Source organism: Manis pentadactyla, chromosome 8 (genome assembly GCF_030020395.1).
Source record: "Manis pentadactyla isolate mManPen7 chromosome 8, mManPen7.hap1, whole genome shotgun sequence".
NCBI lineage: Eukaryota > Metazoa > Chordata > Mammalia > Pholidota > Manidae > Manis > Manis pentadactyla.
The window spans coordinates 22,866,760-22,886,649 of NC_080026.1; the positions used below are offsets into that span (position 1 = coordinate 22,866,760).

Sequence of the window (19,890 nt, forward strand, 5' to 3'; positions counted from 1 at the left end):
ATTTCATTGAATAGAATTCTGGATTAAAAGGTACCACATTTAAAATAGTAAACATCACCAAACTACCCTAGAAAAGTCCATTTTCTTAACTTATTTAAGAGTATCTTTTTCTTCACAACCTCAAGAACAGTTACTAATTTTCATGTTTGCCTCATAGAAAAAAATTCCATCTCTCAGTTTAATTTGTATACTTTTGGTAGCCATGATGCTTATCATCTCATATTTTTATTGGCCACTGATATTTTCTGGCTTAGGTATTTCCTGTTAGTTCTTATTTTGGTGGTTATTTATCTTGTACTTATTAATGAGAAGTCTTGCACTTTCTTTTTTAACTTTGGTTTGGACTTTGCTGTTAAACAGAAATTTAAAAATTTTTACGTGGTCAAAATTTTTTCTTCAAATTTTGAAGGCGTTCACTAATTTTTTTACTTAATACATAATTCATAATTTGGAATTTATTTTGGAAAGACATAAAGTGATATCTGACTTGGAATAAACTTGTTTTCCAATTGATAGGTACTACTTTAATTTACCAAATACTAATTTCTATATTATGTTGGTCCATTTCTAGACTTTTCAGTAGTCCCTATGGTTTGTATGCCATTTAGGTTAGTCTATATGTTCTATTATGTTGGAGTAATTGCCACCTTACCAGATTTTCTTTTCACTTGTTTATGCAAATATAAAACCGTAAACCTTAAGGTAGTAGTGATTTTTCTGCTAAGGTAGTTTGCATTGTTGCTGTGAGAAAAATGAATCCACAGAATTCTGTTACTTTCTTCTGTGTCAAAATGTTAAAACTGTTTTTAGAAGGAGTTAAAGTAGTTTTGGTTGAACTTCACAGTCTAACCATGGTTTATAAAAATTATTTCTGTAGGAAGATATACTTTGCATTTTTACTGACTAAACAGGTCTCTTTTGAAGCAATAGTTTTGTTCATAAATTAGTGACTCTTATTATTTATCCCAAAGTGTTTTGGTTGTATAGGTGTAACAAGATCTTTGTCAATGTTTTGATGATAGAATTGTTTACATAATTTTAAAAACAGTCTCCAGTCATTTAAATGATTTTCTTAATTTTTTATCAGTAAACTACTAGAGTCTGGTAACATAACACTGTGAACTACTTGAGGGCAATAGGGAGCTATTTTGTTCTGTGAATAACTTTTTTGTTGAATAGAGGTACATGCATTGCTAAGTGCCCTACCCATAGTAGGTTATCAGTATATGTTGAATTGAGTTTTAAAAACTGAAATACGAATAGTTTGGAAATTTAAGAAAGGTTGATATAATTGCTTGTTAATATAAAACTTTTATTCTATCTTAGGTGACCGGACTAGTAGTTGTCCAGTGATCTTCATATTAGATGAATTTGATCTTTTTGCTCATCATAAAAACCAAACACTTCTTTATAATCTTTTTGACATTTCTCAGTCTGCACAGAATCCAATAGCAGTTATTGGTCTTACATGTAGATTGGTAAGTCTTTCTTTCTATTAAAAAATGGATTATAATATTTCAGATATTAAAGCTCAGTTATTGACATAGTCACTCATGCAGGTCATTATATTAGGTCTTTCAAAAATGTGTTTCACCATTGGCTTGTGCATTTATCCTGCTTTCCAACAACTCAGACTGCAGAAAAGAATGACCACACATGTTCATAAAGTATACCTCCCTCCCTCCACTGAAATATCTCCCTCCACATAGAAAATGTGACGTCAGATTATGCTAATACAAATAACTTCTGCATTAGCAAGAGTAAGTTAAATAATCTCACCACCATTTTAATAAAAATGATTAGTGGTTTCTACTTTCACATTTAAAGTTCTTTCTGTATTTTGAAAATGCTTGGAATCAATCAAAATGATACTATCCCAAGTCTGTAAGTACATGGGAGGTATTATTTCATCAAGTGCCACGGTCGATAGGGGCTTTTTGCTTCTTTGGGGATTTTAGATTGATTTTAACCATAGTCTTAGTGTCACTATCACATTACTTTGTGAAGACTCTGTTCGTTGTACACCTTCAAACAGCTTATTATGTTTACCTTCTTTTATTCACATAGTATGAACTTCCTTACTGAGTTCAGGTAAAACTGGTATTTAAGAGTCATTTCTCTTCTCATCCTATGGCTGCCATGTGTCTGCATCTTTCATCTTTTCCCTTCACCTTTTTGGTAGGCTTATGTCAGGCCCACTTATTCTCCTTTCTTACAGCTCTATCCCTTTTTAGAAAAGTGAAATTCTTCAAGTCATTCTTCAACAATCCTCCTTCCAGTTCTGATTTTCTGTGGAGTGTCTTTCTTTGTCTTCCCTCCTTAGTGCTCTAGAGCTTATGATGTATGCTTTCATAATAACCCTCCCTAACATCTGGCTGGTTCTCCAAATATCTTTATTCCTCCTTGCCAAAAGCAGCAGCCTACATTACAAGGGGTAAGGAGCCCCTACTTCGTGCGAAAAAAACCTTTCTTTGAGTGGAAGTGGCAGTGGTAAATGTTAATAACACAATGAAGGACCAATGAAAAGGTCAGTAGCTTCCTTGGTAGCGTTGTCAGAGGCTTTTTTATTCTGTATGTGTAATTTTATTCTATATGTTTAGTTCTCCAACTCTGTCCATGTTTATAGGGAAAAAGTAAAATGATGGATAGAAATTAGTGATTTTGCCAGCAAACAACCTCTTCCCTGTGGAAGTAATTCTTGTTTTTACTATTCCACTTCTTGCCACATTGCCAACTTCTGCCATTATTGCCCACCACTAAAATATCTTTTGCTTCCATCTCTTTCCATTGTCATGTTCAGGCTTTTATTACTGGTTGCATAGAGTGTTGCTTACACTACCTTTCAGTCACCTATCTATAAGAGTAATGGAGAACTGTTCTTTAATAGAAAATAAATGTGTACTCTTTCTGTCCCTGAATTTAACTTTCTTCTAATTATCTTACACCGGTACTATATTTTTCTTTAACCTATAAAAAATTCCAGGTTTTTATTCATCTTCTCCCCAATTTATATCTAGCCTCCAGCTATTAGTCTTTTCTGCCTTCCTTCCCAAACCATGATCCCATTTTGACCTCTTGAATTCTTTCTTTTATAACATTGTACGAAAATCATCTGGGTGATTTAAAATCCATATTTCTGGTCCTCACACCACAGCAGCTTCTTTTTTTGCTTAATCACTTTTATTACAAAAATTGACAGCAAATTTGATTCCTAACTTCTTCTTAGGAAAAAATAGCACAAATAGAAACAGTTTCTAAAATATCAGTATAAAAAGACCAAAAGATGGAATGACTTACCAGTGGCATGCTATGTTCCTGCCAGTTTCCGCCTCTACAGTTTGTTCCTGTACTCCAGCATGTCTCTAGCTTAAATGTGTAGGCAGGTAGTTTAGTGAACTGAACTCTTTTCCATCACCCATGCTGCTTCTAGAGACTTTGTTACTTAAAACAGTGAAGTTGTTTAATTTTTCATGAATGTAATAAATCTTAATACATTTTATTATCTTAATTTTTCATCTGAATTCATAGAATATATGAAATTCCTTATTGAAACTCTTGATGTTACTGTGGTATATAACTATTCTTTAAATTTTTTTAACAATTACTGTAGGTCTTAGAATAGTAAAGATTAGCTGAGAATAACATGGCAGGAAAAAAGACTTGACATCACCAGACCTACAAATGCTTAGAAGGGAGTAATTGAAGACTTGTAACCCTAACTAGATCAAGGAAATAATTTGTATTGCTGTGTAATATAATTTGAGCTTTTAGAGGCTTGCAGAATTTTTTTTTTAATACTTAATTGTATATTATAGGGTAAGCATTGCTAATTGCAGGTGATACTTTAAATACTTAAACCTCTATCATTGACTGTTTTTGTTTGTTTGTTTTTAGAAAACATGCATTCTCATAGGAATTTTTGTTTGTTTTTAAGGATATTTTGGAACTCTTAGAAAAGAGAGTGAAGTCACGATTTTCTCACCGGCAGATACATTTAATGAATTCATTTGGTTTTCAACAGTACCTTAAAATATTTAAAGAACAATTATCTCTACCTGCAGAATTTCCAGACGAGTTTTTTGCTGAGAGGTGGAATGAGAATGTTCAGGTAACCTGGAACAAAGGCAATAATGTTAAAGTAATTTACATGTCAACAGCTATACCATTTAGCACAAAAGTTTTGATGTTACTCTAGCATAAAATTGAAGTAATACAAATTATATACTTTTGTGTGCATGTATTTTCTTCTTTTAAAAGGCAATTGAAATGCCGTATCTTCTAAATTTTTTCTCCCAAAGAACTTAAATGAAATTTTGGTTCTGTTAAAAATCTTAGATTATTTTTCATGAATTTCTATCTTAAAAAATTTATTTTCTTATATTTGACAAGCTTAGTAATCTATTAGCTTAATGGTTCACGCCTACCTATGTAATGTGGGTTTTTTCCCCAATTCTCAAACAACTTCAGCTTTTAATCTAATAGTCCAGACTGGCACCTCTGGTTATATGACCTACTTTGATGAATTCTATCTTGTAGTCCCTGGAGCCCTGAGAGACTTACTATAAAGGCACATTTACACGTTGTCTTAAAGATTTGCTAAACCTTACAGACTCTGTAAATTTACCTCTGTTTACGTTGAACATCTTAACTTGTAAAGGCCTTTGTTAGAACTTTGTACAACTCAATATACTGGCATCAGTTTATCTTAGTACTGACAAGATATTTCAGTTGGCAGGGAAGGGGGAGAGGGTGTGTGTGTGTGTATGTGCATGTGTGTGTTTAATGACATAATTGAAAACAATATTGCTGAATAAATCCTTTATGGTAGAATTTTTTTAAAATATGGGTCCTGTGAAAGTGTAAAATCATACAGAGTCCTTAGTTTTGAAAGAATAGGGAAAAATTGGTCTGTAATATTACAAATGTATGAGTGAGAATAATTCGCTCTCTGGATAATTAGAGTTACATAATCTGTATTCACTGGCTTTTAAAAATTATTGTTTTATGTAAGTCAGTAATGATTTTAATCTTAAAAGAATTTTGCAGTTTTTTTCTCGATGATTCTTGTTTTTTCTGATCTTTGTTCAGGAGTAATTGACAAAAGTTGTACATATTTAAGGTGTGCAATTTGATGTTTTGATATACATATGTATTGTGAAATGCCACAATTAATCTATTTAATTTATCCATCACCTCACATAGGTACCATTTTCTTCTTTAATCTTGTGGTGAGAACACATAATATCTATCCTCTAAGCAAATTTCAAGTGTACCCTACTGTATTGCTAACCATAGTCAGTATAACATTACATTTCCAGAACTTACCTTGCATTACTGAAACTGGATTTCTTATTTTGATTATAACATATAGTGTGCTCATGTAAGCACTATTAATTTTGACACTTCATTTTATAAAATAAAAAGTTTATTGAACAAAATTTAATCAGGGTGTAAGAATACATGGTAGAAGGTGGAAGTGTCTCTTATACCCATGCCCATCTTCCCTTCTACTGAAGAACAATTATTTGATTTGCAGCATTTCAGACCTTATATACACTAAACTTCTGTTTTTACATAAAGGGTTCAAATTATACACACTGTCATTTGGTTTACCTTTTTATTATATTCTAATAAATTCCATGTTATGTTTTCTAATATAACTGCAGAATTGTATGTAAAAATGGTTGACTTCATTCTTAAATTTCAGATATTGTGCTATGATGTAATTAGGTATGGGTTCTCTCTTCTTCCACCCTCCTCCTCAAATTAATCTTTCCTGGGACTCAGATGCTTGTTAATGCAGGCAAGTTTCTTCAGTGGTATATCTAATTACAAGATTACATTCTTTAGGAGCACTTTACAGTTGCTGATCTCACATTGTTCTTTCCCTTACCTGGGTCTAGAGTAGATCAGAGCTCTGAATCTTTGGCCTCTGAACCCACTTTTCTGTGCCTCCGGACGGTCACCTTCTAGAGTTCCTGAACTTACTGTCTTGTTGCAACTGTGTTTTTTTCTGATTGCTTTGAGATTCAGGTTCAGTCTTTCATAGTATTTAAATGCTGTGCTTTCCCAGAGCTTTCGTTATTTCTGTACCTGCTCTCTTTCTTTCCCAAGATGACTATATAGCCCAGGTTGTACTGTGCCATCCATCCCCATCCTTCTGTCCTTTCCAGCTATATTACATTCTTGAGCATTTCAGAGTAAGTATATAATGTAGTAGATGATGGGAGTTACTGGTGAAGCATAATTCTGGGTGACTTAGAATATGGTAGTAGAATGACTAACTCTTATGTTTGTGGATCTTTTTTGCTGATCCTGCATCACTAAATTTAGGTGCAGATATTAAGAATGAAATTGGGCACTATTTTGTCATCTTTTTGACAGTCTTCTCAGTTCTTTAATAAGGTAAAACTGATACCACTGGACTTCGTGTTTCATAGTTCTAATATTTTCTTCCCTCATCCTAATCATCATTTGCCACCTGCGTTTGGTATGCTAATAATGAGCTTCACTTAAAAAGTCTGTCAGCACCATGGCCAGAGGCCCTGCCCAGGAAAGGATAGGAGGCTACATTGAGGGAGCTATCCTTTCTCTCAGTGCTGACTATCAGCAGTTTTTTCTAATTCTGAGGTTAAATCAAAAGCAGTGGTATAGACAACAGGTTACCTATGGAATCTCATCCAAGAAATATCTTTAGGATAGGGTTGAGCCTGGACTTCCTGCCTAAATTGAATGTTTGTTTTAGCCCTAATCCAAATGAGTCACATTAGTAAGTAAGTAAACACCATCTCAGCCTGGCACTATAAGAGAAATCCCAACACAGAAGAGCGTTTAAGAGGACTATAGCTATTTTTCCTCAAAGGAAATTCCCCAAAAGTACCATAGCTAAGTTCAAGGAAAACTTACCTTTGCCTTAACCTTCCCTGTTTAATTAGCAGAAGGTGAGAAGGTTTAACGGGAACTAACTGGGAGATTTAGTACACATACTGCTGCCACTGAGTTATCCCTGTAGCAGCACAAGTCCTGAGGTACCAGTGTGATTCTGTAACACACTGCTTAGACAAAGAGAACAGTGGCCAAGCAAACTGCAGTCAGCACAATAAGAACTTGCTTCTCCAACTGCTACTCATGTGTTACCAGTAAGCAGGAAATATATCAGCTTCCTTGAGTAATGGGAGGTCTTCTTTTATTTCTGGAATTTCCCCCATGTTCTGATAAGGGGTGGTGTCAGTCAGTCAGTCTCTCTCTATTTCCTTACATTATTTCCTGAGCCAACCATAAGGGAGCTTTCAATTAAAAATGACAAGAAATTCAGTCATGTTTCAAAACCCAAGATCAAGTATCTTCAATGACTGTCATAATTAGTTAAATATAATAGGTGTCCAATAACTGGTTTTTTGATGAAGCTCATCCTCAGGTAGTTTATGTTTGAATCAAGGTGAAATTAAAAATAAAATAAGGATTTTTTTTAATAGCTCACATACAGTACAGGTCTTGTAGACTTTCTAAAACTGCTGATTAATAATGAGAGCAAGAAGGTGATAGATTTCAGAAAGATGGAGAGTTGGACTCAAACCTCTAAAAATATAGAGATAAGCAGAAAGGCAGAGTAAAGAAAATAACTCTTTGAAGCATCATGTAAAAGAAAGCATTCTACTTTAAAAATAACTGAATTTTTGCCCAGGAAATTTTTTCATCAGTATTTTTTTCCAGGTGATTTTCTTTAGTTTTTGTAAGTTCTTTGATTTAATACATCAACTTTATTAAGTAACTTGATAAGAGCCAGATTGCAAAAGCTAGGATCACAATTCGTATCCAAAAGTTTTCTACTTATGTTTCTTTACTTTTATTATCATATGTTCATCTGTGTACTTCCAAAGGGTATTTTACCCTGTTCATGATAAAAAGAAATGTGTAGTAACAAGTTTTTTAAAATAGAAAGAGAAAAGTAAAAACAATAGCAAGGGAATGGGGACTATTAGCTAGGATAAGGTATTTATTCAGATCATAAAACTTCATTCCAGTAGACTAGAACAGTTTTAGCTCCAAAAGTTACTTTGTTTTCTAGGCTTTTACTTATTTTTTTAAGGAAAAAGAGTCTTTATCCTTGCAGATGGTTTTTAAAAACTTATGTCAGTTTTCCCAAAGCCTTTCTTTGTTCTGCCAACTCTGAATTATTTTCCTCTTATCTAATCTTTTCTTCAGTTGCAAGTATACCTCACATTTCATTAATCCTGATTCACTGCAGTCACTTGGCTCTTTCAGACAGTGCTTTCTCAAAGGGCCCTATTGACCTCTGTATTTCCAAAGCCATTAGTTTCTTGTCTAAATATATCTTAATTAAATTATACAAAATCGTTTACATTGTTGATCACCATTTCCTCTTGAAGTTCTCTTCCCTTGGTTTCATTGTTCTTTCTTGGACTTTCTTCCAGTGTTCAGTGTGTTTCTCAGTTTCTTATTTTGCTTCTCTTTTTCCATTTAATTCTTAAATATTACAATCCAAGTTTCACTTCCTGACCACACTGCATTTTTCTCTCCTGGTATATTCTGTCCCCCATAGTGTCGTCTCTGACTTTTTTCTTCCGCCTTCTCTAACTCTTCCTCCTCCACTCCCCACCAGTTGATTCTCCATGAGACATATTTTCTGTAAATGTCTTAATTCTCTGTTGTCTTTACACTACTCTATTAATTCAGACCCTCTTTGTTTCTTTTTGGATAATTCCAATTGCCTTTGTCTTTCCATACAATCACTTTGCCAATAACTGAAATTCAGGATTACTTGACTACTAATCTTCTGGTAGTATGCCACAATCTTCCAACATTGCTCATGCTGTTCACTGTATCTGAAATGCTCTTTCCTCTTTTTAGCCTATTGCCTCATACAAATAAAGCATTCTTTGTAATACTTTACCTTGTTTTTCCAAGTAGAGTAACTTCTCTGTTACATTTTGTGCTGCATTTGATCATGTTTCTTCACATTTTAGACTAGAAATTTTGGGATACCAAGGATTGTTTTATCTTTGTGTTTATTGAATTAATGTAAAAGGATAAGGAGAAAATGAGTAAACTAGAAATTTGATTTTGATTTTGGTTCTATAAATAAGCCCAACATCTATTTAATAATCGATAAATACAAGATAGACTTAATGAGGTACACCAACCAGTGAGGCACAAGGTTATATTTAGGTTTTAAACTGCATTATTCCTTAATTCTGTTTTGTTTTTTCTCCCCTCTAGTGTCTCGCAGAAGATAGAAGTGTGCAAGAAGTACTTCAAAAGCATTTCAGTGTCAGCAAAAGCTTGAGGTCATTGTACATGCTTTTGGTTTGTATTTTATTTTTATCACTCATTTTCTCTCACCAGGTAATTATGTTCTGATGGGATTGATTAAACCTATATAAACAAATTTTGGGAGAATTAACATGTTTACTGCATTGAGTTTTCCAATCACTGAACATGGTATATCACTCCTTTTCTTAGTTCTTTGATTTGTTTCATCATCATTTTAAAATTTTCATCACAAAGACCCTGTACATGTTTAAATTCTATACCTGAGTATTTAATTTCTTTTGGAACAATTGTAAATGATATTTTGTTTTTAATTTTGATTTCAACATGCTGCTTGTTAGTATATAGAAATGTGATTGATTGTTGTGTGTTGATGTTGTATTCGGCAACCTTGCTGAATTCATTTATTCTAGGAGCTTCATTATAGATTTCCTTGAGATTTTCAATGTAGTTAATCATGTCATCTGAAAATACAGTTTCATTTTTTTCTTTCCAAAATGTATATCTTTAGTTTCTTTTTCTTGTCTTATTACAATGGTTAGAACTTCTCACACTGTTGAATGAGTGGTGGGGGTGGATATCCTTACTTTGTGCCCAGTCTTATGATTCATTAATCCTAATTCAGTCCTTCACCATTAAATGTGATGTATGTTGTAGGTTTTTTATACTTATTCATTATCAAGTCAAGGTGTAATTCCCATCTATTCCTAACTTGCTGAGAGTTTTTATGAGTGGGTATTGGGTTTTGTCAAATGTTTATTCTGTTAAATGGATATGATATAATTTTTTTTAAATCTTAATTGATATGCAGGATTACATTGCTTGATTTTTGAATGGTGAGCTAGCTTTGCATACCTGGGATAAATCCCACCAGATCATGATCTTTCACCAAGTAATTATACCTTACGCTTAAACAGTATCAATAAAAGGGTACTTCATTGTGAAAATTAAAGCTCTTCCTTCAAAGAGTATTTGATGTAGAAAATTATCTGTGGCAAATACTTTCACAGAGAAAATACTTTTGGTTTCACGAATTTCTCCTTGGTTACTTTCATTCATAATAATGAGTATCATATATTGAATAGCACATGCACCAAATAACATAGTTACTTTACCATCATTAAAGACCTTTTTCTTCCCTATATATTTTCCCTCTCAGTAGCACATACTCCTCTCATGCATCAAAAGCATACTGCCATTTTCAGCAACAGTTGTCTTTATCATAAAGCAATTTAGGGACTAAGGGTTTTCACAGTGACATTTTTAATTATGTATGTACCAACAATAGACTTCATTAACTTACTGTATACAAAGGATACATATATATGCATGTACACACACCTGTCATTATTATGGGAAAATATCTCTGTCTTAAAATTGTCGACATGAACAATCATTGTTTTGCCAGTTCCATTTTAATTCAGGGTAATGGCTTGTTTTTGTTTTGATTTTTCTTGTATAAGAAAGTTTTAGAATTGGTAGAAATTAAGAAGAGGAAAAGTCTTGAGTGAGATTAAATATAGTTTGGATAATTTTTCAACAAAATTAGGAGTTATACACATAGAACAAAATCCTTATTGCATTCTGAAAAGTAAATCCTAGATAGATAAACTTTGAAAAATTTAGAAGAAAACTATAAGGGAATATATTTGTAATCTTAAGATAGGAAAAATTTCCTAGAGAAGATGTACAAATCACAAACCATAAAAGAAAAGATGGATAGAATGAATTACATTGAGTTTTTAAATGACTGGACACCAGAGGATACCACCAGCAAAAGCAAAGAGCTTCTACAATAATCAGTAAAGGAATGAGCTAAGAATATGAGCAAGTAATCCACCAGTATAGAATCCCACATGACCTAGAATATGCAAAGATGTTTAACCTCTCCAGTAACTAGAAAATGGTACAATTTACACTTTACAGTTAAATACTGCAAGTTTTTTTTTTTTTTCTTGCAGCCTTGTGGGTTTCAAAGTATATGCCTGATGGTATGGTTTCTGTGACTATTAAAATTTATTGTTGCCAGTAGTGTAAATATGTGTAAGTACTTAGTTTGGAGAGCAATTTTGCAAATTAGGTATCTCGAGAAACTAAGATGCACAAGAAAACATATACAAGATTGGTTTTGCAGTCTTATTTATGATTGCAAAAAAAATGAAATGACAAATATCGATCAGTTAAGAGAAAGAATAAGTTGTGAGTGTATCTGAAGGAGTACAATACAATAGAAAAATTAAATAAACTAGAATTGACACCACAGTGTGGATAAAGTCTCATAATAAATGTTCAGTAAAGAGGGAGTTGCAAAAGTACAATAAGGTATTTATATAAAACTTGAAAGTTACTATGTATTGTCTAGGAATACAGATATATGTAGTAGAAGTGTAAAGATATGTGTGGTTTTTCTCTTACAGGGAAGAGTAGAGTCCAACCAGGGGAAGAGACAGGGTCTTCAACTCTGTAAGATTGTATCTTCAAAGCTTAGGCAGTGGTCATAGATATCCATTATTTTATTTTCTTGTATCTTTGTATGTCAAAAATATTTCTCAGTAAAGAGAAAAAGAAAGGGTAAGAGAAAGGGAAGGAACTACTGGGTATGGACAGGGAGTTCAAATAAGAACCCTAGGTGCTGATTAAAATGGGGGAGAGTGTCTAGTATAACTGTATCCAAAATATTACATGGTGCATACTTACACCAAGAAATCAATTAATTAATTAATTAATCAGCTAAATCTGCTAAACCTAGTTAAATATTATGAAAATTAAAAATAAAAAAATCTTCATATTAAGTAGTTGTGTTGTAAAGACAAGTAGCTACATGAAAAGTGGGCTCATATTTTTCAGGAGAGTTGTCTGTGAATGTAATTTTGGTTTTTATTTTTATCTTTTTTTTGTACTCTGGAACATAAAGTAGCTAGCTAACTTCTGTCTGTTGTTTAACATTAACCTGGATTGGTTGATTAGGTGGTTAAAGTTTATACAAATCACAGATCTGCCTTTTGGTTTAGTTTGGTCTGGTCTGGGACTTTGAATAGTATTCTTCTTACTTATCTTTGGTTTCTTCTCCTTGCTTTATTCTGTTTTAAATATTTTCCTTTAAGGAGTTGTAAAAAACAAGATTTAAGTAGGAAGGGATAGAGCAGCAAGAATATTTTTTATGCTTTACATTTATAGAGTTATATGACATATGAATCCAAATATTATATTTTAACAGAGCTAAAGATGAGAGAATACTGTTCAGCCATTAATATTAACTTTCCAACAGAAGTAGACTCTCCAAATTAAGCAGTTCTGTTCAGTAATATCTACAGAATGCCTGAGGGAGTATGTTAATTGTTTTTCTGATCCACATTTCCCTAGATGCTTGCTTTAAATAGTGTAAGAACATCGCACCCATTTTTGACTGCGGCAGATCTGATGGAGGCCAATCAGCTGTGTAGCATGGACTCTAAAGCAAATATTGTGCATGGTGAGAAAGGTAGTTTTTAATAACCTTGAGATTATATAATGGAATGATTTCCAATAACGATTAACATTGGGTGTAGTACTTTATATAGAGAATACTTTTGTATTCATACATACAGTATTTAACTCGGCCCTTTGAAAGGTACAACACATTTAAAAATGTGAAACCTAAAGCTCTGCCTCCCTTGCCACATTGGTAATCCAGCTAAGACTGTTTTGCAGGCATTCTCATTGTACCAATGGCTACCGAAGAGCATTGGCTTTTAGTCATTTTGGGTTCACATTCCCTTTTGAGAATCTAATGAATCTTCTCTCCAGGAAAAAAATTTTAGGTATAATTGCTAGGGGCTTAGGGATCCCCTGAGTAATCAATGGCCCTATGTAATTTATTTATTATATATAATATGGGTGTTTATTATAGTATTGATTATAAAAAGTAAGTCAAAGCATTAATTGAATGTCAACCATCAAGGGCCTCTAAGTAAGTAAGTCAAAGCATTAATTGAATGTCAACCATCAAGGGCCCTATGTGATTTAAAGTAGTAATTGCAGCTTCAGTTTATGTTTACTGTGGGCTGTTTGGTAAATGCTTGATAATATTGTCTCTTATCCTTATAACATCTCTAAGTTTAGAAAGATCCTTATTTTACAGATATGAAAACTAAGCTCAGGGAAGTTGAGAACTTGGTTAATTTTATGTAGATAATAGATATTGAAACAAATTTGAACCCAGTGGAAGGTCAAGAACTCCCCCCAACCTCTCAAAACCATGGTCTTTCCCTTTATCTGTTTGGAGGACAGTTATTTCAGATTTATGTGCCAGTAAGTAATCTTCATTTACTCTTTCACTATAGGTTTGTCAGTCTTGGAAATTTGTCTTATAATAGCAATGAAACATTTAAATGACATCTATGAAGAGGAGCCCTTTAATTTTCAAATGGTCTATAATGGTGAGATGAGATTGGTGGTTTCTTTCTGACTTTACCCCACTCTTTACTTGAAGGTACTAATGTTGTCCTTAATTTCTGTCCAGAGTTTCAGAAGTTTGTTCAAAGGAAGGCCCATTCTGTTTATAATTTTGAGAAACCTGTTGTCATGAAGGTAAGGTTCACTGTTACTGTTCTGCAGACAGGTATATTTTTACATCCAATTTGAGTTTATATGTCATAGTTCTGTACTTTCATTAATTTTAAAACTTAGGTATTTATCATAGGCATTTTTTTTTTCAAAACACAAAAATTATCTAAAAATAAAATGTTTGAATAATTATGAAAAAAAGGTGGTTCTGTTTTACATTTGGTAGAAATATACTGCCCTCTACTGTCTGTTCCCAGCACTTGCATCCTGAAAGGAACTATTCATTACAGTCTATCAAATAACATTAATATAATCCTGTCCTTATACAACCTAAGGGTTGACTTTATACACTTCACAGTAAGAGGAGACAAAAATATAAATATGAGCAATGAAAAAACTAAAGAATAAGATGTTACTGAGGTCATACAGAGAAAGGGTTATTAGGGCTTAGGTGAGGCATTAATAACTTGAGGAACTAGCCTACCATTGTCCACTAGAAATATAATGTGAGCCAGATAATATAATTTTAGATTTTCTAGTAGCAACAAAAGTTTTAAGAAAAAAGGTGGAACCTACTTTAATAATAAATTTTACCTAATATACCAAAAACATTTTAATGTAAAATCGATATAGAAAATTATGGATGTAGTATTCTTTTGTTTTCATTACGCCTTTGAAATTTGGTGTATGTTTACACTTAGAGTACATCTTAATTCACTAAATATTTATTGGAAAGACTTGCTCCTTAGATTCCATAAAATTTTTAGGTGATCTAGATTTATATTCTGAAATTGTTCCAAACATAATTTTCCAGTTGACTCAAGGATCAGTTTTGAAATTAAACTTAATGAAAATTAAATGAAATGGAAAATCAGTCCCTACATTTCAAATACTAAGTAGCTCCATGTGGCTAGGTTACCTTATTGGACAGTGCAGATCTAGAGGACTTTATGGAATGAAACATCTTATTTTTTCCAACAATGAACCCATATCTTTTGTATTCCTTAGAGGACCTGATAGAATTTTATTTCTTGTACCAACCAAGAAGTGTGAGCACAGGACAATGGAATTTCTTCAAACCAACAGGAAAACTATTTAGCATACTGGAGATTGTTTTTTTTCCCATTCCTAATGACCACATCAGTCTGATAGTTATAGTTTGTGGGAGCTGCATAAGAAAGGGTTCCCCAAGCATGTAAATTCTTAAGAATAATTTATTGCTACTCATTTCTACATTTTATTTTGCTGCTAGAAATATTTTAAGTTTCCTCCATTTTATGCGGCCGCATACCTACAGCTCCTAGTATATTCTCATCTTCAGAAATGATGTCGGAACTGTTTTTCTTTTCATCAGAAGAATTTTTATGATACATAAAGAATATATTCCAATATTTTTCACAACTATGCTGTAAGAATAGAAAGCTTGAGAATCTATTTCAGTATATCAATATTTAGTGGTTAATATGTTGTGATTTAATGGTTTCTATTTTTTCATACCCTAATAAAATACCCAAAACAGCAATCAGTGTTAGAAAAGACATAATACATGAAATATTAGAGGTAAGAGGAAGCCGACAGTAAAGAGCCCTCTTAAGGTGGAGAAGACAGAAAAAAGGGACAGGTTACAAGCAGTCTCTGTCAGACTTAAGGAAGCAGAACCCTATCCTCTTTCCTCTGTGCCCATACCACTCTGCTAAGTCATTCATTTGTTTATTTTACTTATTTTATTTATTTTTTAGGAGAGCAAGGTACAGGCTTTTATTTAGAAATAAAATGAGAGAATAGAGCTCCTGGCTCATGCCAGGAGGGGACAAGAGAGCCCCCTAAGTCATTTTTTTTTATAGGATCAGTTGAACAGTCTTGGTGTACTTGTTAGGGGTCTTTCCTGCCTCTCTCTTTTTCTGCAGCTGTATTAAACTTACATAGCTAAGTCATAAAAAAGTAGAAACAAAATGTAATATTTGAGTAACCTAGGTAATTAGTCAAAAAGTACTGGTCTCATCAGATCTTACATTTTTGTAGAGAACTGAACACTCTTCAGTAACTTCAGTATGAGGACATACGAAATAGCATGAGGCTAGGAACAAAAATCATAATGAGTTTATATGCAGCAATGCAGGGACAGATAACCATATATTGATGCTGCTGCTTCACCAGCTAATAGGAAGTTTTTGTGAGATTGATGAGAGTTGTTTTTGAATTATTGATTTCTGTTAAGTGTTGTTTCTTGGCAGTCTGTTCCAAAGCTGACCAAAGCCCCAGCTGTTCTCTGGGTTAACACTGTTGTTCTACTGTCCCTATTCAACCTAAATATTTCTTTCATATTTCAGGCTTTCGAACACTTACAACAATTAGAGTTAATAAGGCCCGTGGAAAGAACTTCAGTAAATGCACAGAGAGAATACCAGCTGATGAAACTCCTTTTGGATAATACTCAAATTATGAATGCTTTGCAGAAATACCCCAACTGTCCTACAGATGTTAGGCAGTGGGCAACATCCTCATTAAGCTGGTTATGAATATAACCAGTGTCAGGCACACCTCTCTAAAAAACTAAAGCTGTTGTCCTGTAACAAGATAATGTTACATTTGCTTATATTCATAAACGTGTTTTTGTATTTATGGGAGACTGCTACATGTATTTATATATCCTGGCTGTGTCTTGCCTTTGAATAATGGGCAGTAACATGATTTATAACTCCAGTGGTTTAGAATATGTTGTAAGTAGCAGCTCAAACAATAAATGCAACTACTTTAGGGATGGAACTATATATATGCTTATTTAACACTTGTGTTTACATGGTACATTTAAAGATTGCATTTCAACCCGGCAGCCAGATGTTTTTACATACCTTAAAAAAAGCAGTAAAATCAATGGTAAGAGTTGAGGTATAATGAGTAATCTTTTGCTTTAGTGGTAGGTGCTACATTATTTTCCTGTGTCCAAAGAGATTTTGGATTCTATAACATACCCAGGTCCTACAGGTCAGGAGACTGAGCAGTTTGGACAGGAGGTGGTTAACTTGGAAGAAAAAGGCCAGGAGTTCATACATTTTCTTCTAGATTTCTCAAAGTGTGTTCATACCATCTACAGAAGAATCCATTGTGGGACTTCTTAAATTCAGATTCTTGGGCCTATTCTAGGCCAAAAGGATGGCAATTTGTCTTTTTAACTAGAAAATTCCTAGAACCACTCCCACAAATGAGGAGGAGTGTTTGTCAGTGTTAATTAAATCTATTTGTGTTTAAAAAGTAAATCCCTAAGAAGAACGTGAAAATGTTGGTCAGAACATCTATCACCTTATAAATTCAGGAACCCCTGAACTAATACAGGTGTGTGTTTAAAATCAAATTTGATAAGAATTAAATGTTAGTGACTTCATTTATTCAGAAATATTTCCTTGCCTATTGTTTTCATGGAAGAATATTTACAAAAAAACAGAGTCCCTATCCATTCAGTTTAGAATTTTAACTAACTGTCAAAGGCCGTATGCAACTTAGGGTCTTGTGGATGAGAAGACGAATGCAGCAGTGGCAGGGTCCGGTGTCACACAGGTAGAGAATGACTGACAGACCCTGGAGTTCAACTCCGGTTTGAATGACACCAAAGCCCCCTGCTAGGAAGAGCCAAAGTCCAGTAAGGATTCCTAAACATGTATTTTTAAAATATGCTCTAAGAAATGATTTATCTGGTTTTATTGTCAGATGTACAATGGAATATAAGATTTCTGTGCCCGAAAGTAACTCATAAGTAGTTACAACCTATTCCTTTGCAGACATAGATGTGCCTTCCTGCTCTGTGTGTCTCCAGATCACTGTCATTACTTTCAGCAGTGTCTCAATAAAATGAAGGCTTACATACTGGTTCTATGTGATAGTCTTACAGAGTCTTAGGGGATTATTTGGGTAGCATCAGTTATTACTAGAAGCAAGGATTTTACACTTAAGCTAAAATTGTTCCTTTAAAATTTTTTTCTGAACTATTTTAGGGAAGTATTATCTTCCTTAAAGTCACCAACTGTAGAATCACCTGAAGAACTGATGTGAGGATTGCTTAAGTTGCCATTAAAAGGCTGAGAGCCCTCATCTGCCTCGTAGCTACATAAGAGCTACAGAAGAACTGTCAACATCCAGGTATACAGATCAGAAGTAGCAAAGTGGGTTTTTTGTTTTCAGTACAACAAATATAAAGTAGGTGAGAAAACATAGGTTAGCAAAAGTCATACACATGAATGACATACCTGCATCACGGGCACTTTCTGAGGGAGGAGCAATGTTGATGTTCCCCTTTCTGTACTCCCTAGTACAAAGAAGCTAAAATATACTTACCAGTTTTTAATCTAACTTGCTTTAATCTCCTAAATTGCTTCAACCATCATCAATGAAATAAAAACCAAATTATAAAAGCCCTAGTAAAAAACTGAAGAAAAATGTAAACAAATATGGCTTAAAGATACTTTCTTCATTTACTAGAAAAGTAGTGTCATTTTTAACAGCCATCAAAACTGAACTCCTTGGGTCATCAGATTGAAAACAGGTGAGGAGGAGTGTTAGCGGCTTCAGTGCACTTTGTACTCATGCCTTCCCTCCCGGTGCCCTACTCAAAAGAGGATTGTACAGAAAAGAAATGCCTCCCTCCAATTCACATGCACATGAGTGCAAATGACTCTGAGAAGTTAAACCTGTTGGTCCAAACTGACTCCCATAATGCTTTATATGCTGAGTATGTTCTGTCTAAAGATAATTTGGCAGAACACTCTGTGGAAAATAATTTCAGTCTTTTTATGGAGATTCAAGCAGATTCCACCAGTTTGCGTTTTCATTTGGTTTAGAAGGCAAGGCAGCAGGTTCTTTCAAACTACCAAAACCTAAGCATTGCCCCTTCCTTCACCTTTACCCTAAAGAAGTTGAGAATCTATTGGTGTGAACTGTGACACTCAAGGCAGCAATGTGGGGGTTTCCACCCCCCCCTTTTCTTTGAAAGCCACAGGATAAAGGAAAGCCTTTGCAACATAGTAATTGCAACAAATGAAAGCTAGCTTTGATGATGATTCTTCCTGATTACCCTAAGTAAAAGTACCAGAATCCTTCCATTTAATCGGTAAACTGGTTTCAGTTAGAAAGTACAGTTTCTATCTTTGATGACTACTTCTTTTCCTAAGCCACATTTTTCTTTTTCTGTATGAAAAACAAAAAAGTTAACTATGCCAGACAGCCTCTGGCCTCTAAAACTGGCAGGACCAACATACTGGGACTAAACCTGCGCAGACAACAAAGGAGGGAAATGCCATGGTTGAAAGCCTCCCTTCTTTCACCACTATCCCCATTCTTGCAAATCTCAAGTTAATAAGCCTCAGTATTACAAAGCCACTATTCCCCTCCTTAAGAACATATAGCTGAAGAAAAACTTCATATGCAAATCATACCATTCATTTTTTTTTTATTTAACTTGGGAATAGAATGGGGATAGCATACATTTTATTTGTACAATATTTAACAATCACTTACCCAAGGTGGGGTTTTATGGGGCTTTTTTTTTTTAGCTTTTCGTTAAATACTTGCAGAAAAAAAATAGCAAGTACAGTTTGACAGTAGTACAACAACCTGTGCCCAAAACACTGACAAGAAATACAGAGTAAAGCTAAAATAATTGTTTACCAATATTTTGAGAGGTAACAAATAGGATATGGGTTGAGACTGCATAAAAAATGTACTGCTGGTTGAATATCTGAGGTAAATGATGTTCAATCAAGATGCTACTTGTATCATTTTGCCCATAAATCAGTAAATAATTTTATGCACATTATACCAAATGTTCCTAAAAAGTAATTCTTTAAAAAGGTAAAAAAGAGGAACTGGGAAGTATCTGTGGTGAAGCTTTTTTTAAAACAGTAATCAGTTTATTCCACCGAACTATCGTCTGGCTAGGGTTTTTTCCCCTACCACCTGCATTTTATTTAAATGTAGCTGTTACTTAGGGGACGAAGAGGTTCTTTTTTAATTTAATGGTATATTATCCTATTTTTAAATTCCAAACTTGTTGGATTTTCTTTT

The 19,890-nt window shown here is 33.7% G+C and overlaps 1 protein-coding gene across 14 annotated transcripts in view; it reads left to right on the plus strand.

Annotated features, from left to right (window-relative positions):
* ORC4 (origin recognition complex subunit 4) overlaps positions 1-17,706 on the plus strand; it is a 100,659-nt gene extending 82,953 nt beyond the window's left edge. For all 14 annotated transcript variants that reach the window (XM_057505623.1, XM_057505621.1, XM_036926981.2 and 11 more), the window contains 7 exons: positions 1,327-1,478; positions 3,935-4,108; positions 9,241-9,327; positions 12,655-12,763; positions 13,614-13,709; positions 13,793-13,860; positions 16,167-17,706. In XM_057505623.1, coding sequence (XP_057361606.1) covers positions 1,327-1,478; positions 3,935-4,108; positions 9,241-9,327; positions 12,655-12,763; positions 13,614-13,709; positions 13,793-13,860; positions 16,167-16,355 — 875 coding nt within the window. In that variant the 3' untranslated portion in view covers positions 16,356-17,706. The remainder of the gene's footprint in view (positions 1-1,326; positions 1,479-3,934; positions 4,109-9,240; positions 9,328-12,654; positions 12,764-13,613; positions 13,710-13,792; positions 13,861-16,166) is intronic.
* Positions 17,707-19,890: the final 2,184 nt, after the last annotated feature.